Raw genomic sequence first — 23259 nt, 5'->3', positions numbered from 1 at the left:
CAAACTTAGATTTTGAAAACTATTTGGACTGATTCAGATCAATAGATTTTGAGAAATCTTCAAAAAACTGAAAAAAAAATTTTTTTCAAATGTGGTTTTTTTGGAATAACTTTTAAACGGCTTGATGGTTCACGGAAAGAAATACATTGCGGATATCCCTATGTCGTTGTATTGCATTGCTATAAGCCCTATGCATATAGGATTATCTACTATACTGTATGGTACCAAAATCTTTGCGTCTATTACACGGGCGCATAGGAGGCTTGACGTGACAGCATTGCCGCCAGCCCCATAGTGCATCGCAGATGTCGCAATGCTACTAGTTTTTCCCGCGATATTACTTAGCGCGACAATCAATAATTCTATCGAATTACGGCCAATATTTCATGGGTACAACTACTGTACCGACATAAAAATTCATAAATTAGTAAAACTACTTTGAAATTAATTGTAACATTAAACTAGTTTAATACAAAATTTTTAAATATTTTTCATCGAACACACTGATAGAAGGATTTGTTTATATTTAATAAGCTTTATTTACTGTTAATAAATGATTTTTTAACATCATAGGATTTAATGAATATTTATTAACAGTTTATAAATTATTTATTAAATGTTAATAAATATTTGTTAACAGGTAACAAATATTTATTAACAGTTAATAAGTAATTTGTTTAGTACAATTTATTAACTGTTAAAAATATTTATTAATGGTTAATGAACATTTGTTAACTGTTAACGATTATTTATTTAAAATAACAAGTAAAAATAGCAATTTCCTTTTGACACTTTTTATAACCCTATAGCTGGAATACATGATAATAATTAAATTCACTAAATAAATTAACGTTTTTAATATTTAAAAATATAAAAGATAATTATGAGCTGTGATAGAATTTGGTATTTTATAATAAATGTTATTATAATGTAATACAATTAATGCAAATAATTTATAAAGATGATTTTTATTTGTAAGCCATCTTTTCTTTATATCATATGACATTGCAAATTGCAAGCGAAACAAATTCACTCTACAAAATATTTACTAATTGTTAATAAATATTTCTTAACTATTAATAAATACTTATTAACTATTAACAAATGTACTTTCCACCCAAATAGATATTTATTTAATGTTAAAAAATATTTATTAAAATTTAATAAATTAAATAATTGTCTTCAAATAAATTAAATTATTAACAGTTAATAAATCCTTCTATCAGTGCATAACCCATTCAATTAATTAAACTAATTTTGTTACTACTCTAATATCAGCATAAGAGATATAACAATAACGGATAGACTGTTCTGCCAGGAGCATCGTAAATGTCGCCAGTCACTATGGGTCTGACGCCCATAGTGACATTGGCGTATCAGCTATAACTATTGTTGATGTTACTATTCCCACCATAGCCAAATCATCTATGCTGACGATTTTTATATCGAATCAAAATCTTCTAAATCATACAGTATAGTGTTCACACCCATAGTGACATAGTGATATCCGCAATGTATTTCTTTCCGTGTTCAATTTCAAAAACTAATCAGCTCTTAACCTCAAAAAACTACGTCGATCGCCACCAGTCCGGTCAAAATCGGTTGATTCGTTCGAGAGATATCGTGAACGAAAGAAAAACGAAAAAAGTGTTTTTTCGGAATAACTCCGAAATTTCTAGCGCGATCAATTCAAAATTTAAGATTCTTTGTGAGGCTTAAAAAACTGCGTCGAATGCTGCCAATCGCGTGAAAATCGGTTTATTCATTCAAAAGTTATTGCGGTTTAAAAATTCAAAAAATAGTGTCTTATCAAATCTCTATCAGACTTTTGAGCTCGAAGAGCTCAAAAGCATAGGAATGCAATCTCTTTGAGCTTGGAGAGCTCAAAATAACTCATACATTGTATTTTTATGCTCGAAGAGCTCAAAAACGTCATTGGTGCAATTTTAAGCGTCTAAGTATGGAATCAGCGGGAAGTTGCAGGGATGGCCTTCAGGGTCAACCATTTTTCTAATTTTTATTATAAAGCAAAAATTAATAATAATGAATGCTTATTTTTTTCAATTTACTTTTAAAATTTTAAATATAAATATCGACTTTAGGACGAAATTTTTTAAATATTAAGTAAATAAAAATTTTTTTTTTTTTTTTTATTTAGTATTATTTTTTTTATATTTTCGGTATTTTTTTTTTTCGCTTTTTAGGGTTTTTCTTACTATGAAGAAGTTTTTTTTGATTGGTCGATTCTATGAGTCAAGGGGGAAGGAGATGATGGAGTTAGATACATTAGTCACACACAACACTTAAATTTACCTCACACTCGCCTTAAGAATAATTATAATTAATAATTATTAATTACTAAAAATTTTACATGTCGAACGCGAGACTCGAACACTGTACCCGACACACGAGAGCCCTATACCATACCGCGACGCTACGCCGATGATGAGCGACCTTTTGCCTCAAGATACTTATAAGCCCGACACTTCGGCAAACATTCGGTTACCGTTGCAACGGTCGAGTTAGGAATTCCGATATTATATCTAAGTGAGGATTTGCCACAGACTTACCTAGTCAAGTTCGATTTTGATAGACCAAGCTTCAGAATGCCTTTAGTTACTGTTCGGTAAGCTTTTGGTTACCGTTATTTCGTACCAGTATGGCAATTCATGGCATACCGAATTTAGGCACTGCCACAGTTTTGCCTAAATGAGCCCGAGCTCGGAGAATCAAACTTCGGTAATCCTTTGGTTACCGTTATTTCATACCAGTTTGGCAATTCATGACACATCGAACTTGGGCATTGCCACAGGTTTGCCTAAATGGGCCCGAGCTTGGTGAATCGAACTTTGATAAGCCTCTTTAGTTACCGTTATTTCATAACAGTTTGGCATAATTACTGTAATGAGTATTAATTGGTATTAATTAGTATTAATGAGTATTAATTCGAACCCAGAATCAAACTTCGGTAATCCTTTGGTTATCGTTATTTCATACCAGTTTGGCAATTCATGACATATCGAACTTGGGCATTGCCACAGGTTTGCCTAAATGAGCCCGAGCTTGGTGAACCAAACTTCGGTAAACCTTTGGTTACCGTTATTTCGTAATAATTAGGCAATCCATGATATGCCGAACTTAGACAGTGCCAAACTATTACGAGATTACATCGAATGTGGAATTCTTTTGGCATACCAATGTTCGGCTTACCTAATTTAAAAGAAATAAGATCCGAATTGGGCTAGCCTAAGTTCGGAAAGCCAACTTCGCCCCGAACTGATTTTTCGGCATGCCTCACTAAAATTCTAGTCGGGATTGTCACTAGACTAGCATCCACAATTCTCAACGGATTCTAATGAAAATCAACATAATTATTTTTTGGACAATTTTCAAGATCAAGTCGAACTATTCAAGTCGAACTTCGAACTAGTCCAAGATAATTATCCAAATAGTAAATACACTAAGAAAACTTTTGCAGAACTTCTTTATTGTAATTAATTTAAAAATTTGGTTTTCAACGAATTATAATAGCGAAAATAAAGAGAATTTTATATCAAATGAAATCTACCTTCCATTTCGGGTGAGGCCGAATGGCATTTTATTTTTTTTTGTTAGCGACGAAGAAATATAACACTAATGGAAATAAGAAAAAATGGAATTATCTATATGATCTATATAAAATACTGTTCTGATTAGTGATTAAGAGTATAAAAAGTAAACATGGGAATTCGAAGAAATAGGTAGGGATAGAAAAGTAGAGAGGGATAAGAAGATTGGAAAGAAGACGAAGAATAACTAACGCTGATTGTATTTTAACGCTAGTTCTACTAAGTTATCTTAAGTATTCTCATGGTTAAATTTTTGTTGTAAAAAAAAGTTATTAAGATGTTTTTACAAATGTTATCAAATGTACTATGTGTTATTGTTATATGTTTGATTACAATATTAGCAGCAATATATTTTGCAAAATCAAAAGATGCACCTCCAGGTATACTATAATTATTAAGTAATCAGTTTCAAGTTGAGTGATATGGATAATAGCCAACTCTAGAGAACACGAGTGACTAGCATACATCTTTATAGTTCAATATTGTATTTGATAAGAGGAATGCTTATTAAGTCTCAATTTTTCTCGCGCGGTCGACATGCTTCAATTTAATATATGTCACAGTTATTACTCATTGCTTTAAAAAACTACATTCTTAATCATTTAACTGAGATTATTATTAAATTCAAAAGATCATGCAACATCATCGTAGTTTTGTACAATTATTATTTACATTGATCCAATAGCAGTTTTTTTTTATCAGGAAATTCAAGAAAATTATAATTTTTTGTTTATGATATTTATCAAGATCTCATTAATTATTTAGAATAAATTGAGATAAAATGCAAAATTGGATAGATGTAAAAAATAAACTTATGAAAAATTTAATTGAAAACAAAATTATTATGGTTTTTTTTTTTTTTCAATTTTACAATAGAATTTGATTGTTTTTAACAATTTTTTAATGACATAGAATTTTATTACTGTTGAATAGAATTCAGCGCTGCCGAGAATCGCCCCCGGTTCTTCCTGTATTTTAGTCAAAGTGTGCGTTATTTGCAATCGACAATTTTTATATTCCGATCATCTATTTCCGCTCTTTTAATATTTGTGGGACATCTCGATTGGTTAACATTGAAAAGTAATCAGTTTCAACTTCTAATATATTTTTAAGAATGTCATGATCTGTGTCAATCAGATAATTCTTTTTGAAGATATCGTCTAAAAAAACGTGCACTTTTTTTTTCTTCCATTAACATGAAAATACGGTTCAAGATGAGTGAAAGAATATTTTATTTTCATGGAAATATGTTAATTGTACATAAATGACACTGTGTGTAAAAGAAATATTTTACTCATAATATTCATAATCGTTAGAAGTCGATAAAAAAAAAAAAAAAAAAAAAAAAACAGATTTCTATCATTGACTAGCTGACCCGGCAAACGTTGTTTTGCCATGTGAATAATTTCTAGAGAATTTCTAGTGTCGAAAAAAAATTACTAACTTATTGGAAGTGTACAAGGATGTGGAATATGAGTGAAAAAGGCCTGGAGCGCTGTGAACGATGAGGGAATGTTGTTTAAAAATAACAAAACAACAAACATTAATTGTTTTAATTTATTAAAAGTAATAATTATTTATATAATTAATTACATAATATTAATCTCTTAACCCGTCAGAACTCACGTGAATTTTAATGTCTCACTTGCACTACAACGCCGCTCTATAAGTCGGATGTTGTTGCGTGAGCAAAATGCTCATAACGTGAGTGCTGACGGGTTAATGCTGCAGCGTGAACAATATTTTTTGTTAGCCCGTCTTTAGCTAATACAAACAAACTTGATGGTGTGATTGTCGTTGTTCTAATCTCATGACTTCATTGCATTCAGCTCGTGTATCGTCTGATTGTTCTTGATGCAATTGCGCCATTCTCACACGCACTCCAGTATTTTCTTCCTGAACTTGTTCTTCGGTTCTTTGGGCTCTTCTATTTCGAATGCTTCTAGATTTATTTGTATCACGGCTCAAATTGGCCCCTTTGCGTTTTGTTGGTATTGTTCACTGTACAATACAAAACACACATGAATAAAACTGATTGAATTATTTAATTATTATATTAATCATTTATTTTATCTTTGATTACATTAAATATACATGTAAAAATTAGATAGTTTCACGAAAGCGAAAAATTTTATGTTTCTTAATTATATCGAAAATACATATTGTTAGAAATAGTGAAAAAAAAAAATTCTGTCGAAGTTAGAGCTCTTATAAGTAAACACAAAAAAAAATTTCCCAATTGTAATAAAAATCTAACTTTCACCGAATTCGTTTTTCACCATTCCCAACAATATTTTCGTTATAAATAAGAAATAATAATTTTTGATTTTATAATAAACGTAAAAAATAATTTATACTTACAACTCAATAGCCGTTGTTTGCGGGAACTCGTGACACGTGTTGAGTATTTTAGAGGTTATGTAAGTCACTTAATTAACTGATCGTGCGATTTACACTCAAAATTAATAATTTTATTAGTTATTAATAATCTATAGATACAATAGATACTAATTATCTTATTTTCTTGAAAATATTGTGATTACTGATTATAAAAATAGTTTAATTTATAGTAAATATTATTTTAAATACTTAAATAAATGATTGGATTTCACTCGAGTTAAATCGAGTAATATTTTTTCCGAGTTGGCACATCACTATCACAGATTACCACAGATTTTTTTTATAAAGCCAATGTACTACCACAGATTACTAAATAGGTTATGCGAAGTTTGTATAATGCGTTATGAAATCAAACTCATATACTCATACCACACTTAGGTGCGCCTACCTATATTGCATGCCTTAAGCGCCTTTTAAATTGTTTATACGTAAAGAAATGATATAAAACACGCTTTGTTGCTAAGAAAAATGATTACTGAACAGTTTAAATAATTTTTTATAATTATTTATAGCCATTAAATAATAATAATACAAAAAAACCTGATTTTTCATGGTATATGGGTGTCATTGTTTTAAGTTCGCATGGAGGGGTAAACCTTATAACTTTTGAGAAATTTCATTTTTTCACTCAATTTTTTTTTTAAACTGTTCATCAGACTTTTCCGGATAGCTAAGGATAAAAATCGAAGCGCAAAATTTTTTTACTTAATTAAAATTAATTTATTTCGGCTGGCAGTTTGATCCATTTTTTATGTTTTGGTCAGCCATATTAACTTTTTTTCTGAAATATAGGCTGAGTATGTAACTGTACTATAGCCGAAACTATATTCTGACCTGCTTCTTCTATCGGAGCGTGCTAGATGGCGTTAGCAAAGATTTCTTTCAATATAGTCTATGGCTGTCAATGACATTGACATTCGTTACGCGCGTCTTTTTAAATATGCAAAATTAAATGTATATTTTTCAATATTTCTGAGAGATTTTCTTAATATTTTTTTCGTAAGAACCTTCTCTTAATAATAACAAATACAACAAAAAAAGAATTAGTGAAATCGGTCCAGCCATTCACGCGTGATGCCGTGACTAAGGAAAACGGGTTTCATTTTTATATATAAAGATGTACGTTGGAAATATACTTGCTCTAACAGGAAAGTAATGAAAAACTACTTAAGTTATTAACTTAAGGATTACAGAAAATGCCGATAGTTCGTTAAAGAAGATAACACGCGCTTTATGAAATCTAACATTTTTTTAATTTTAAGCTGTTGTGTAGTAGTGAAAATTAAAGAACCGTGAAATTTACCATTATTTAAACTTCACCTTTAAGTAACTTTTGAATTAGTAGACTTAGAAAAAAATAATAAGAGACCTTTTTTGTAGATCGTTCACTTTTTTATAAAAATATCTATAGTGTTATTTATGGTACACTGATCGGTTATCGATTAATAAAATCCCAGTTTCAAAAATACTTTTTCCTGTGTTATCTTAAAAAGAAAGTAAAAGATCGCAAGTAGGCATTGTTAAATAGTAGTATAACGAAATTAAACTTTATTACCCTATCAAAATTATCCATATACGTTTGTATGGAAATCTACGGAAATCTCTATGAGAAAGTATGGATTCATGTAGGAATTCATAAGGTTCAATAGAAATGTATGGATTTTTATAGAAATTCATACACGAAACTGTAGGTACATGGGTATTACCTAAATGAAAATCCTCTTAGGAAGGTATGGGTACATGAATAGTCTCATCGGAAATCTCCATAGGAAACTGTGAGAACATGGATTCCCACAGTTTCCTATAGGGATACCAATGTAAATCCGTACATTCTTACTTTAAATCTTATGGATTCCATATCTCCTACATGGATCTGTATATATACTTATGTAGATGAATCTCCATCCAAACCTACATAGATTTTTTTGATAGGGTAGCGTTCTTCTTTCATCAATTTGAACAATATTTTTGTGGTAATTAAAAAGAAACATATAACGCAAATATTCAAACGTCATCGTAGAAATATAAAAGTAGTTTCTTAAACAGTAATTAATAACCTCAAATTTTTGAAAATTTACAATTTGTCAGTGGGATAAGCTGGAGTATTGGTATATTAAACTCCCGGGGAAAAAGGTTTAGATCTCACCAGATATAATTTTATCTGGTCAGATCTAATTATATCTGGTCATATCTATTTATATCTGATCAGATATGGGATTGGAGACATAATCAGATCTAGTCATATCTGATCAGATCTAAACAGATATAACTATATCTGAGTGGAAAAATACATCAAACATGATCAGATCAAGTCATATCTGATCAGATCTAAACAGATATAACTATATCTGAGTGGAAAAATACATCAGACATAAAAAGATTTTATTATATCTGGCCAGATATAACTATATTTGTGAACTATTAATAAAAACTTATAAACTATTTTAATAAATATACTTTCCTCCCAAATAAATATTTATTAAATGTTAAAAAATATTTAATAGAATTTAATAAATTAAATAATTGTCTTTGAATAAATTAATTTGTTAATAGTTAATAAATCTTTCCATCAGCGTATATTGATAATTAATAATTTGCAAATTTGATAAAAAACTTTGTTCATTACGCATCGATCATGAACACGATTCACATTACTTGTAGTTTTTACAAACTCTACTCTTCAAGTAAGCCTCGTAGGTAAACAGGTAATGAATAAGTCTTTCAAGCGTCGGGTCCCTGGTTCGATTCCTGCACTCGCCGTTTTTTTTTTTTTTTTTTTTTACGGAAATAATTTTATATAATTATATAGGGCCATTTTTCGTATATAATTATGTATGAGTATATATAGTCTTTTTTACCCGGACAATTTAACAATCTGGTCAGATCTGATTATATCTGGCCAGATCTCGTCAGATAGAGACAATTTAAAGATCTCGCCAGATCTGTTTATATATGGCCAGATCCAATCCGTTTTTCCCGGGCTATGTTAGGTTTGCGACCACAAAAATTATTATAAGACACGATTTATGATAATAAATATCTATGAATTCATAATTTCATCTTGCCAATTTTCAACAATTATTACCAGCTCATAACATATATCAATTTAATTTTAACATTTGTAGGTCCCTATCCATGGCCGATTTTTGGAAATTTAAAGTTACTAAGAAAATTAAGTAAAAAATTCGGTGGACAACATATCGCCTTTTTAAAACTAAGCAAAACATATAATAGTGATGTAATCAACATACGTCTAGGTAGTTCAAATATAATTGTAGTTTGTGGATTAGAATCTATACAAAAAATTTTACGTGATGAAAATTATGATGCACGTCCTTGGAATGAATTCGTAAAAATTAGAAATATGGGTCTAAAAAAAGGTTTGTATGTATCTATATAAAAAAAAAAAATTCAGAAAATGATAACTTTTTTTTATATTTTCAATAATAATATAAAATACTTATGATAAAAGAATTTTTCATTAAATTTAGGTATTACCATGGCGGATGGTTCTGAATGGAAAAAAATGCGGGGATGGTTAGTACGTTCGCTCCGAAATTTGGGGTTCAGTCGAAATGAAATGTCAAAGAAGTTGAATGATGAATTAGAAATAATATTCGATAAATTAAAGCTCCAGAATACGAGACCGTTACACATCAAGCCTATAATAGCGCCAGTAATTATTAATGGAATTTGGAGTCTTGTGACTGGGAAAAGGATCCATGAAGAAAAAAGGTACTTTTTTTTTTATTCCATCACTTACAATTATTTTAGAATATACTTTGCAAATATTAATGAATATTTTGAGCCAAAATTTGGGTCTTACTAGTTTCTTTCTGCGATTTTTTCCTTTAAAAAACGCTGTGCATAGGCTGCGACAGCTGACCAGTTATCTTATTTTTTGATCATGCAGGTTACTAAGCTCTCAGGGGAGAGCGTGGTGCCAATAGTTTCATCAGTACTGCTTTTGTAGTCCTTCCACCGGTCACACTCAAAAGCGTGTGCTCGACGTTGTCAATTTTGTCTGGGCAGTATTTGCACGTTGGTGTGCTGTGCAGTCCCATCTTAAAAAGATAGGCATTGAACTGCCCATGTCCCGTCAATAGCTGGGTCAAGAAAAAGTCCGTTTCTCCGTATTCCCGAGAAAGCCAGACGTTGATGTTTGGGATCAGGCGTGCCGTGCATCTGTCCATCTCTCCCGATGTCCATCGGTCCTGCCACTCTTGTTGCGTTTCCGCCTTTATCCTCTTTCTTGCGTCCTTCATGTTTTCGTCACTGTTTTTAGCGTCATAGAGTTTCGCTCTCTCAAACGCGAGTAGGTCGATGGGTGCGGCTCCCGCAATGACCAATATAGCCGCCTCGGAAACCGTTCGATAGGCGCAGGCAACCCTGAGAGCGCCTCGCCGCTGCACTGCCGCTATTTTTCGTCGGTAGGTCTTCTGTTTCAATATGTCTGCCCATATTTCTACTCCATAAAGCAGTACCGAGTGGACTACTTCTAGAAGAACTCTTCTCTTTTTGGTTCTTGGTACCATAGTGTTAGTCATGATTCTTACTAGGCTAGATACCGTCTTGCTGGCTTTCTTGCATGCATTGTCAAGGTGTTCGCGGAAAGATAGTTTCTCGTCTATCATTACCCTTAGATAGCGCAGGGCCCTTGTTGACGTCAGTGTTGTTTCTTCCATGCCCACAGCGAATGGTTTTGGGAACCATTTTTGACGTGTCAGAACAACCATCTCGGTTTTATGCTTGGCGAGTTTCAGGTGGTGTTTATCAAGCCAGGTCTCGACGGCGACAATGGTTTCCCGGATCAGTAATTCGGCCTCTTCTACGCTGTCTACTACTATCGTGGCCGCAACGTCGTCTGCGAAGCCCATTAGCTCTACTTGCTTTGGTAACGAGATTTCAAGAAGCTCGTCGTAGTCCGCATTCCATAGATCGGGCCCCATTATTGAGCCTTGCGGTACGCCAGCCGTTATGGCGTATTCTTGTGGGCTTTCCGTAGTTTCCGCTATTAGCTTTCTTTCGTCCAGGTAGTTGTCGACTAGTGCCAGATTCTCTGGCTCCGCGTCAAACTTGTGCTCCAGAGTATCTAAAATGTCTCTCTAATTTGCGCTGTTAAATGCGTTTTTGACATCTACCGTGAGGAGGAGACATACTTTACGAGCTTTGAGGCTACCAGACCATGCTTGTGTTACTGTCTTTATAACTTTCTCGATCGCTCCGACTGTCGAACGACCTTTCCGGAAGCCATTTTGGTTGGTGGCAAAACCTCCAGCACGGTCGATGTCGTTGCGAGGTCTCCCTTGTATGAGCTTCTCGAGCAGTTTTCCAGCAATGTCTAGCATACAGAGTGGTCTAAACGACGAAGGTGTTACGGGGGTTCCTTTTCCTTTGTCTAAGAGAACCAATCTCTGCCGCTTCCAGACCGCGGGGAACGTGCCAGTTGCCAATCATGCGTTTTAGGTGTTCAGGAGTATGTCTGGGTATTCCAGGGCTACAATCTTGATCACCGCTGCTGGGATGCCATCAGGTCCAGGTGCCTTTCCTGTTTTGAGTGACTTGGCCGCGTCTTGTAGTTCCGGTATGTGTGTGTGTGTGTGTGTGTGTGTGTTTTTTTTTTTCCCTTAGGGGGGGGGAATCCTTTTTACGGATTCTAGGCGTAGCTGTTTGGCCTGGATATGTGGCGACTCGACGCAGCGTCATACTAAAACTCGACGCTAACGCCCCTACCCACTAAACCCTAAACCCCTTTCCTCTTTCCTCTAATCCCTCATGGAAACCGCCGTTAGGCATTACTTCGTGGGGGGAGGATATAGCGACTGCTCTTCCTTCTGGTAATTAGGTATTATTTTACCTTTCTTCTAGTTGTTGTCATTTGCTCTTTTTCTTTCGATGGAACGCAAGTCTATAAGGACTTCTGTTGCAAACGTGTTTGCGGCGTTCCAGGCAGCCTCTGATGACAGCATTGCTTCTACTATTGTCTCTGGTTGGATTTTCTTCTTCAGGATCATCTCCAGCTCATCGCGCTGTAGGTAAAATCGTGGGCACTCAAAGAAAACGTGCTCCGCGTCTTCATTGATTCCTGGGCAGGACGGGCACTCCGGTGAATCATCATGCTTGAAGCGGTGAAGATACGTCCGAAAACATCCATGTCCTGACAACATCTGCGTCAGATAGTAATTGACCTCGCCATGACTCCGGTTTATCCAAATGTCAATTTTCGGTATGAGACGGTGTGTCCATCTTCCTGTTGTCGCGGCGTCCCACTGCGATTGCCATCGTGCGATGCTGTTCTGCCGTTCTTCAGCTCTGAGTTCCTCGGCACTTAGTGTGGTTGACCTCTTTCGTTGGTAAAGGTTCCGTCTTTCCTCAGCTAGAACTCTAAGCGGCAGAGTTCCGGAAATGACATACACTGCTACTTCTGATATCGTGCGGAATGCACTGGCTAGTCTTACAGCGCTCAGTCGATATACTGATCCAGCTTTTCTCCATGATTCTTGCAACTTCAGCGCGTCTGCCCAAATGGATATTCCATATGTGAGCACCGATGTGACAACTGATGATAGTGTGTGTGTGTGTGTGTGTGTGTGTGTGTGGATGTATGTAAACCTCTTATAACTTTTTAACGGCTTGACCGATTTGATCGCGGTTGGTGTTATTCGAAAGGGCTTGACCAAACTTAGATTTTAAATATACTTGGAACGATTCGGACCAGTAGATTTTGAGAAATCGCAAAAAAACTACAAAAAAAATTTTTTTCAAAAGTGGTTTTTTGGAATAACTTTTAAACGGTTTTACCGATCAATTTCAAAAACTAATCAGCTTTTAACATAAAAAAACACGTCGATCACCGACAGTCCGGTTAAAATCAGTTGATTCGTTCGTGAATTATCATTGACGAAAAAAAACCGAAAAAAGTGTTTTTTCGGAACTACTCCAAAATTTTTCGCTTGATCAATTTAAACTTGAAGATTCTTTATAAAGCTTAAAAAACTTTGTCGAATGCCACCGACCGCGTGAAAATCGGTTCATTCATTCAAAAGTTATTGCGATTTGAAAATTAAAAAAATAATGTTTTATCAAACTTCTATTAAACTTTTGAGCTCGAAGAGTTCAAAAGCTATTTTTTTGAGCTCGGAGAGCTCAAAATAATACACAAATTGTATTTATGAGCTTGAAAAGCTCAAAAACGTCGTAAGTGCAATTTCAAGCGTTTAGATATAGAATTGGCGGGAAGTTGCAGGGATGGCCTTCAGGATCAACCGTTTTCCTAATTTTTTTTTAAAAGTTTATTCGCTTCGAAAAATTACATAAAAATTCGGTACATGAAAAACTGCAAACATTAACTTTACAAAAGCCATACATAGATACTTATAATACTGGAAAATAGTTTTTAGCTACAAGTTTTCTTGATTGGAGCAGCTGAAGCTAATTATTTTATTAAAAAAAAATTTTGTAATAAATGTATACTTTATTATTTGTTGGTAATGGTGTATTGGTTTTTTAAACCTACTGAATTCAATTTATTATATTGTGGTTGTGGAAAATATATGGGGTATTCTATATCTTTGTTCATTATTTCGTTTTGAAATTAAAATCAAAGCATATATATAAGAAAATATATAAATAATTATATCTTACATGTATCTAATTTTATAAGATGTTACGTAGGGGAAGGAAAACGCATGAGCCCCGCTAGATACTGGCTAAGTACACATAATTGTAGTTTGCTAATGCAGTTGTTGAATGAGAAACGTACAGAAATATACATATACATACATTTATAAACTTTTAAACCATGTGTATTTTCTGAATCAACTCGACAAACTGAGTGGGAAAATGACAAAATTTTTCGGATGTTCCGTCATGAGGACAAATGCAATAGTTAGATTTCTATGAAATCTACTAAAATCCGTAGTATACCCGATTGGGCGACATACGGGAGATAATAATGGATAGATTACTAGCTGACCCTTTATTAACACAGAGTATTATATTTTAGTATAGTTAATTGACGTCGAGATATTGGACAAAATTGATTTTCGGTTTCTTATAATAAATTTAGCTTTTACTTATTATTTTTCAAAAAATATTCTTTTAAATTTTATTATGTTGATATCACCAAGGGGTGGTGTTTGATAAACAGGGTAGAAAAAGCCGAGAGGAGTACTCATGAGATTGAAATGCAAAATTGTTAGTATTTTTAAATTTTACATATAGTCTAGTCAACAAGTTCAAAAACGTGAAAAATAGAGATAAAGGTCCTAAAAATATGAGCGATGGCTCATTTGATTCGGAATCACCTCTAGAAAAATGTTTTGAAGGATTTTGGTGCAGGTAAAAAATTGCAATTGTTATTAACAAAATAAGATGAAAAAAATTAGAAAAACAGTTCATCCTAAAGGTCATCCCTGCAACTTCCCGCTAATTCCATACCTGGGCGCTTAAAATTGTACTTATGACATTTTTGAGATTTTTGAGTTCAAATTATAATTTAGGTAATATTATGAGCTCACTGAGTTCAGAGAATATTTCTATGCATTTGAACTCTCCCAACTTAAAAGTCTGATAAAAGTTTCATAGAACACTAATTTTGGAACTTTCAAACCGCAATAACTTTTGAACGGATCAACCGATTTTCACGCGGTTGACAGCATTCGACGCAGTTTTATTATCCTCATAAGTTATTTTCAGGTTTTAATTGATCGAACTAAAACTTTCGGAGTAATCCCGAAAAAACACTTTTTTTCGGTTTTCTTTCGTTCACGATATCTCTCGAACGAATCAACCGATTTCGACCAGCTTGGTGGTGATCGACGTAGTTTTTTATTGTCTACAGCTGATAGGCTTTTGGAATCGATCGGTAAAGCCGTTTAAAAGTTATCCAAAAAAACCACATTTGAAAAAATTTTTTTCTTAGTTTTTTTAAGATTTCTCAAAATCAACTGATCCGAATCGGTCCAAATTTTACTCAAAATCTAAGTTTGGCCAAGCCCCTTCAAATGGCACCAACCGCGATAAAATCGAATCAGCCGTTCAAAAGTTATAAGCGGTTCACATTCTTTCACAAACACTGTATGTACACACGTACACACGTACACACTCACACACACACACGCACACACACACACACACACACACACACACACACACACACACACACACACACACACACACACACACACACACACACACACACACACACACACACACACACACACACACACACACACACACACACACACACACACACACACTAGATACAGCGGGTAAGATATTTGAACGCATAATTCACCAGAGAATTGAAGCAGTAGTCGACCCACTCCTGGCAGGCAATCAGTATGGATTTCGGAAAGGACGATCAACTCTGGACGCAATCAAACTGGTTGTTGATACGGCCAAGGAAGCAATCGCAGGAACCAGATGGAAGGGTGGAATGAAGAAGTATTGCCTGGTGGCGACTCTAGACATCAGAAACGCCTTCAACTCCGCCAATTGGGAATGCATTATGCAGGCCCTCCAAGAGAAGAATGTACCAGAATACCTTCTTAAGATCGTAGCAAGCTACTTTGAAAACAGGGTTCTGAAGTATGACACGAAGAACGGTCCGAGGGAGTATGATATTACTGGAGGTGTACCACAAGGTTCAGTTCTAGGCCCGCTCCTGTGGAATATTATGAATGACGGTCTATTAAGACTAACTCTGCCAAGAAACGTCAAACTCGTAGCATATGCAGATGACGTAGCCGTAGTGATCGTTGCCAAATACCTGGACGAGATAAACCATATGTTCGATCTCACTTTTGAGCGCGTTAACCGGTGGATGGACGCAGTGATCCTGCAACTGGCGCAACACAAGACTGAGGCAGTGCTTATTACCAGCAGAAAAGTGGTTGAGACCATTAAGCTGAAAGTCGGCGAACAAGAAATCACATCACAACCTTATATCCGATATTTGGGAGTGATGCTTGATGCCCGACTCAACTTCAAGCAGCAAGTGGAACATGTTAGTGCCAAAGCGTCAGTAGTGAGGGCTAGTCTCGCACGACTGATGCCGAACGTCGGAGGCCCAAAGCAGAGCAGGAGGCTATTATTGTCATCAGTAGTCACATCGGTGCTCACTTACGGAATATCCATTTGGGCCGACGCACTAAAGACGCAAGAATCATGGAGAAAGGCTGGACCAGTATATCGACTGAGTCCCCTACAAGTAACTAGCGCCTTCCGCACAATATCAGAGGAAGCAGTGTGTGTTATTTCCGGTACTCTGCCTCTCAGAGTCCTAGCTGAGGAAAGACGGAACTTATATCAACGAAAAAGGTCAACCACACTGAGCCCTGAAGAACTTAGAAGGGAAGAACGGCAACACAGCATCGCAAGATGGCAACAGGAGTGGAATTCTGCAGAGAAAGCTCGGTGGACGTACCGTCTCATACCTCGGATTGATGTGTGGTTCAACCGGAGTCACGGTGAGATCAACTATTATTTAACGCAGATGTTATCAGGACACGGATGTTACCGGAAGTATCTTCACCGCTTTAAGCACGATGATACCCCAGAGTGCCCGTCCTGTCCAGGGGTCAATGAAGATGCGGAGCATGTTTTCTTTGTGTGTCCACGTTTCAACCTACAGCGCGATGAGTTAGAGAAGATTCTGAAAAAGAGAACCCAACCAGAATCAATAGTAGAAGCAATGTTGTCGTCAGAAGCTGCCTGGAACGCCACAAGCACTTTTGCTACAAAAGTGCTTACAGAGTTGCGATACATTGAGAGGAAAAGAGCGAAAGACAGAATCTAGAAGAAAGAAATAACATCTTAGCCACCAGAAGGAAGAGCGGCAGCTAATTCCTCCCCCCGCGAAGAAATGCCTTACGGCGGTACCATGGGGGATCAGAGGATAGAAGAGAAAGGGGTTTAGGGTTTAGTGGGTAGGGGCGTCAGCGTCGGGTCGCCACATATCCAGGCCAAACAGCTATGCCTAGAATCCGTAAAAAGGATTCCCCCCCCCCTAAGGAAAAAAAAAACACACACACACACACACACATACAGACTAAGTGACAAACTCGCGGGAGTAGTCAGGGAAGCTTCCTAGGACCTCAAAACGTCGAGATCTGATGAAAACTCGATTTTCGAAAAACGGGGTAAACCAATAACTTCCCGATTTTTGAAAATCTTCGATTTTGTTAGCGGGAAGTTAAAAAAATGATATTTCGTTTTTTGTTAATAACTCGAAAAATATTAATATTTAAGCAATTTTGAAAAAAGCTCGTCAAAGAAGAGGAAATTTCCAATAAAAAAGTTCTAACTCCCAGAACTCTATCTCCATTATTTATAATTTTAATTTGATGTTGAAAATAGGGCTCCGCGCGGCTGTTACGGCATGCGCGCGCCGCCGCTAAAAAGAGTTCAGCAATAAAAATAATTTTTTTATAACATAAAATGTGATTTTAAAAATTTGAAAAAATTCTAGTATCTTCTTAACACTTGAAAGAATCGAGCCCTACAGAAAAAAAAGTTTAATCACCATTTTTCAAAAAGTTATTCAATTGTTAACTAACAAATTTTTTCCCAATCTTCGTTGGCATAAACAGTTGGATGAAAGGTATAAATAATTGGCCTATAAATTTTAATCTTCGTGGAGTCCTTTTGATATATATACTTCATAAGATCCTGCGATAAATTTTCATAAAAGTTTATTAATTTGTTAATTGTGATTTTTTATAACTATTATAACTTCATGAATTTCTCCTTTGAAAAAAAAAAAAAAAAAGAAAACGTCAAATATAAACGTATAATATACACAAAAAGAATTTTTATTTTTTACATAATAAAATAGAATACATTTATGTTCTACGGAGCTCCAGTCAAATGAACACCAAACACAGTTTCAATAAATCTATTGGTGCCAAAGGTTCTGGGTAATCGGTAAAAAGAGAGTTTCCGTTTTCTGCCATCTCTAGTCTTCAGGATTTTTAAAATTACCAAGCCATGTCTGCACTCGATAATAAGCTCTTAAAGAATGTTGATGCAAGCTCTTAAAGATTGTGTAGCAGAAGCTGTTGGTGGTAAAGTTGCCAAATTTACTGCGGTAGAGTTTGTGACACCAGTTGAGAAGCGTTCGATTCTGCACTGGTCAATCGTATCTTCTTTAGCTGAAAATAATTTCAGCATAACTCGCTCTCCAGCTTCTTTTATCTCGCTGACTGACGATTGAGAGTTATAAAACTTTTCTACTTCCAGTTTCAAAATTGGGTCTTTTTGGATGCATTCCAGTAAGCTGTGTTTACCTTTTCTAAAGATGGAACTTATTGTATCACACATAACACTCCAAACCGGAATAGTATATTCTAAAAACATAATTTTTAGAACAGAAAAATAAAATACTACTACGAAAAAATAAAAATTTACGAAAATTCGATCATAGTGTCATACGAATAAAGAAAAAACAGATATATTGTTTAAACAATTAGCAATAAAAATATGATTAATTAATAATTTGTTAGGTAATTTATCCTTTAACAAAATTGTTATAAGGTTTTTTGCTGTATCTGCATAATTTAACAAGTTAAAGATCACAAAAGGTACGAAAAAGTAAAAAAAATACAGAATTTTTATAAACAAATGCATCTAATAGCTGATAAACAATAGATACGAACTTGATCTAAAATTAATCTAAAAGAAAAATTCATTCTCTATAAAAAAGACTTGACTGCCCTTTATCGTATCTCTAATAGTTTAAAAGATATATCAATTTTTCAATTGACAAATCAAGTAGGCGCTATAATTACCGTACCGTATGATATTAAAAAGTATTATAATAAATAAAAAAATTAGGAAAACGGTTGACCCTAAAGGCCATCTCTGCAACTTCCCGCTAATTCCGTTAATACCTGGCCGCTTGTTATGAGCTCTTCGAGCTCAAAAATACAATCTGTGTATTGTTTTGATCTCTTCGAGCTCAAAAAGATACCTTTTCTATGCTTTTGAGCTCTTTGAGGGGTAAGGGTTTCAGCGTAAAAAAAAAACACTTTTTTTGTGATTTTTTATCTCAAATATCGATTGAGCAATTTTATTCAAACCTTCTATACATTATTGAGCATAGTTTTGACTATGTTCTGTAAATTTTTCATGCAAAAATATTAAACCATTAGCCCGTGACAGAGCTTCCCCCAGGACGTCTTGAAAAAAAAACAATTTGCGGTGTTCACTGTAACTCGGCCGGAAATTATCTGAAAATGAAAAACCATAAAAATTTAGTTAAATTATAAACAAATCTTCCCCCCAATGTTCTCTGATTATTTTTTTTTTAATTTAAAAATTTTTGGCGGCCATCTAAAGTGTGAACCGTTATTTTCGACTAAAATTTCCGCCATTTTGTGGGTGGGAAACACCCTTAATGTTAAAAAAAAAATTTTTACTAAACGTAGGGGGGAGGTATTTTATATGAAGAAAATGTGTACAAAGTTTGAAATGAATCGGTCGAGTAGTTTTCAAATGGCAGTGAACACGGACTTTGAAAAAGTAGTTTTGAGAAAAACGCGTTTAAAGTTTATGAAGCAAAAAAGTGAAGAAAAAAAATTTTTTTTTAAACTTACACAGAATCATCAATTCCAGCTCCATACAGCACACATCCTTCAGTATTGTCGATGTCTTCAGCCTGTTTTTTTTTCAAGTCTTCGTTTTATTCTGGCTTCTTTGCTCTGCTGCACAGCTTGGAACCCGGCCCTATCAATGCGATTGCTGTCCGTAGATGATGCATACTCGTGAGCGCTTGGGCCGACACTGACGTCCATGTCAGACAGAAAAGTTAGAAGAGCACCAGCACCTTCATTGAATGTGCATGCAGCTACATAAGATGCAAATTTAACAATTTGTCTGCTGCCAGATAATTTTTTCGGTGCAATTCTCCAAATCAGCTGGTTCAAACTTTCGTTGGCATTTTGAGTAAAACCTCCAAGACACCTTGCTAGAAGTTCGTCTTTACTCAAATCTTCATAAATCGGTTTGATCGTTTCTATGACATCTTGTGGAAGTGGAGTGTAGTGATTGAAATTTTCCACTCCTGTTGTGGCCAAAGCTTTTTGATACGAACACCACGAGTTCTCATCGCTCATGCACTTATGGTGTTGAGGGTAATCGTCTGTTGACTGCTGGTGGTAGAACGTTGCCCAGACTGCATTTTTCATTCCTTCTAAAGAATCACAATTATGTCTGATTGCTGCTCCGTAGTATCGACTCAAATTATCAATGACTTTTCCAGTGAGCTTTCCTTCCCGAGTCGAAATTTGAGTTCTGTTTTGACGGCACTTTTTTCCAACTTAACTTTCAGATAATTTTACCATCAAACCAGACGTTACATCATTGAGTGCTTTATGAGCGTACGTCTGGTTTAACGGTAATTTGTGGAGTTTTTTCCCATTCTGACGTGTTTACCATTAAACCAGATGTTAAATAATTATAATGCTGACCATAATAATAATGGTAATATTTAAAAATGGCTAACGATTTGGGATCGAATCCCACTCGGATCCTTTTTTTTTTATTTTTAATGAAATAATAATAATACTTGATATTTTCTATAAATAAATAAATAAATAACTAAACGAATAGAGAACCTGAACATTATTATTAAGATAATTATAATTATTATTAAATTATTAATATATAAGGCGACGATTAAATGTGACTCCAATACAAAAAATTGTACTGACGTGGAGCTTTTTTTTTTTCTTATGTTGTTGTGAGTCATGAAGGCAGCATTCGTGATAGTTATTGTAAGTACTCGTCGACCATATCTTAATTAACTAAGTTAAGAATCCCTTAGATATAAATAATAATCGAAAAACCGCAACGCCCGGGTTCCGAACCTAGTCCTAACGCTCGCCAGTCTTATACACTATCCGCAATACTACGCAACCAACTTCTATCCAAAGACTTGAGTGAGTTCATATAAACTATACAGTCTAGTCGAGAAGTGAGTTTTCTACGAAAAATCGTTACAATGCTCTTAAAAATATGGCGATTGGTGCGTTGGATTCAGAATTTAATTCTGAGAAAGTGGTATTTTTTAATTTATCTGCCATTAAAAATTTTATTTGTTATAAACAAAAAACGAAGAGAAAAAAAGGGAGTCTTTGTTTTGTAGCTATTACTTCAAAAATATTGAAGTTATCTGAAATTTGAAAAAAGATCCTAAAAGAGTAGAAAATTTTAGTAAAATAAGTCTCAACTTCCGGAGTTGTAGCTCCATTATTTATAATTTTAATTTAACGTTGAAATTTGGGCTTCGCGCGGCCGTTTCAGGGCCTAGGCGTCGCCACCAAGCAAAGTATGCAACACAAAATAATTTTTTCTGCCCTCCAGGCGGAAAGTGGCAACTTTCGGCCCGCTGCGCTAAACGAAATTGCCGCTTTCCGCCTCTGTCGGACAGAAAAATAGTATACAAACCTATGGCAGGAAAATAATAAATATCTCAGATCACATATATGTCGACCTCGGCTTCGCCTCGGGCAACATATATGTGTTCTGAGACATTTCTCATTTTCTTGCCACAGGTGTGTAATATACTATTTCTTTATTCACGGCCGAAAGCACGTACTTGCTACTTCTGTTGGGAATCAGAAAGACCGACATTTATGCTTTGGTAGGGGCGCGCATGCGTGCTGCTCTAGTGCGCTGGAAGAAACTAGTTGTGCACTGAATTGATGTACGAGGCAGCGAAAAAAAAGTATTCACCAGAGCTGACGTGGTTTATTGTGCACTCAGGCCTAACCTTAAAATTGCTTTTGTGGGTTCTTATGACGTTGTGTGTTGAAATTTATAATCTAAAAAATTATATCGAGTGAAAAATAATAAAAATTTTAAAAAATGAATGCGTTATGATCATCAAAAGGAAATTTTAAGGAATTTCGATACGGAAGCTAATCTAATTATAAGAACAGATACGTTACCTAAAAAGTCTGCAGATAAATATTTACACAGAAAGAAAGTTTCACTTGAACCGAGAAAATATTTTTCTTCCTAATTATTTTCTTGACACAAGAAATTTCACTTATTCCAACAAAATTAATTCCCTTGCTTCAAGAAATACGTGTCTTGATCCAAGACAATTTATTTAAATCAAGAAAATTTTCTTGTTTTGAGAAAATTTCTCTCTTGTTCCAAAAAATTAAGTTCTTGACAGAAGTAAATTTTCTTGTCTTGAGAAAATTTTTCTTTTGCTCCAAAAAATTAAATATCTTAATAATAAATTTTCATTAATATTTTTATTGACGAACATGTCAAATGGGAAGATCAAATAATATTGAATCATTTTTTTTCATTCATTATTAATAATTTTTATAATTCTTATAGTTCATGTACTAGTAATAGTTGTGATGAAAAAGAAAATATACAATAATTAATTAAAAATAGTTGACAAATTACTCGAAATAATTAAAATTCTGATAAAATTAATGATTTTAATGTATTTGAGTAATCAAAAATTAATAAAAATAAGACTATTCAATTGAATTAATTTAATTTTAAAAAGTTACTATTATTTTTGTCTATTTAGATGAAGTCGATGCCCGCCCCCGACCAGCCGCACTCGCTTCGCTCGTGCCGCAAATGTCGGGCGGGCATCGACAACATACTAAGAACATTTAACTGTAACGTTAATTGATTTGTAAGTCAGCGTACTTTCGGCCGAAAATAAAGAAAAATAGTATACACCACAAGGGCAGAAAGTTTGAGAGCCCTGAACTGCGCGCCATGATGCCCTCGGCTTCGCCTCGGGCATCATGGCGCACAGTGCAGGAATCTCAAACTTTCTGCCCTTGTAGTGTAATATACTATTTCATAACATTCAATATTAATTTAAAAATCTGATTAAATTATAGTGTCATCTAGACACTTGAAGGAATATAGCCCCGCAAAAAAAAATTTTTAGCTTGATTTTTGTTTAAGTTATTTAATTGTTATTTAACAAATTTTTCATAGACTTGAGTTTTCACAAAATCTCTCATAAAAATTAAAAAAATGTGTCTATAACTCTTTTTTTTTTTTAGGAGTTCTTGTTATATAAATAATGAACAAGATTCCGTTGTAAAAGCTTATAAAAGTTTTTTCATTTGTTTATAATGATTTTTTAAAGTTATCAAAAATTGAAATATCCGGCTTATGTTATAAAAAAAAATTTTTTTCCGAAATCTTTAATTCCGGTTGTTTTTGTATTAACATATTGCATTTAGTAGCTTGGCTAATGAAT

At 34.4% G+C, this 23259-nt stretch overlaps 1 protein-coding gene and 1 long non-coding RNA gene across 2 annotated transcripts in view; one reads left to right on the top strand and one right to left on the bottom strand.

The window, feature by feature from the left end:
* Positions 1 to 3767: 3767 nt before the first annotated feature.
* Positions 3768 to 23259, top strand: part of LOC123266719 (probable cytochrome P450 305a1) — a 41945-nt gene continuing 22453 nt past the window's right edge. Inside the window, exons 1-3 of the mRNA XM_044731100.1 lie at positions 3768 to 3988; positions 9134 to 9388; positions 9500 to 9743. Coding sequence (XP_044587035.1) covers positions 3886 to 3988; positions 9134 to 9388; positions 9500 to 9743 — 602 coding nt within the window. The 5' untranslated portion in view covers positions 3768 to 3885. The remainder of the gene's footprint in view (positions 3989 to 9133; positions 9389 to 9499; positions 9744 to 23259) is intronic.
* LOC123266723 lies at positions 8881 to 22223 on the bottom strand. The gene is made up of 3 exons (XR_006509845.1): positions 22193 to 22223; positions 18668 to 18672; positions 8881 to 8989 (listed from the first exon to the last, which is right to left on the bottom strand). It is a non-coding gene; the product is annotated as an uncharacterized LOC123266723 (long non-coding RNA).

The sequence above is a fragment of the Cotesia glomerata genome, linkage group LG6 (genome assembly GCF_020080835.1).
Source record: "Cotesia glomerata isolate CgM1 linkage group LG6, MPM_Cglom_v2.3, whole genome shotgun sequence".
Classification (NCBI taxonomy): Eukaryota; Metazoa; Arthropoda; class Insecta; order Hymenoptera; family Braconidae; genus Cotesia; species Cotesia glomerata.
This window is presented reverse-complemented; position numbering and strand designations above follow the sequence as displayed.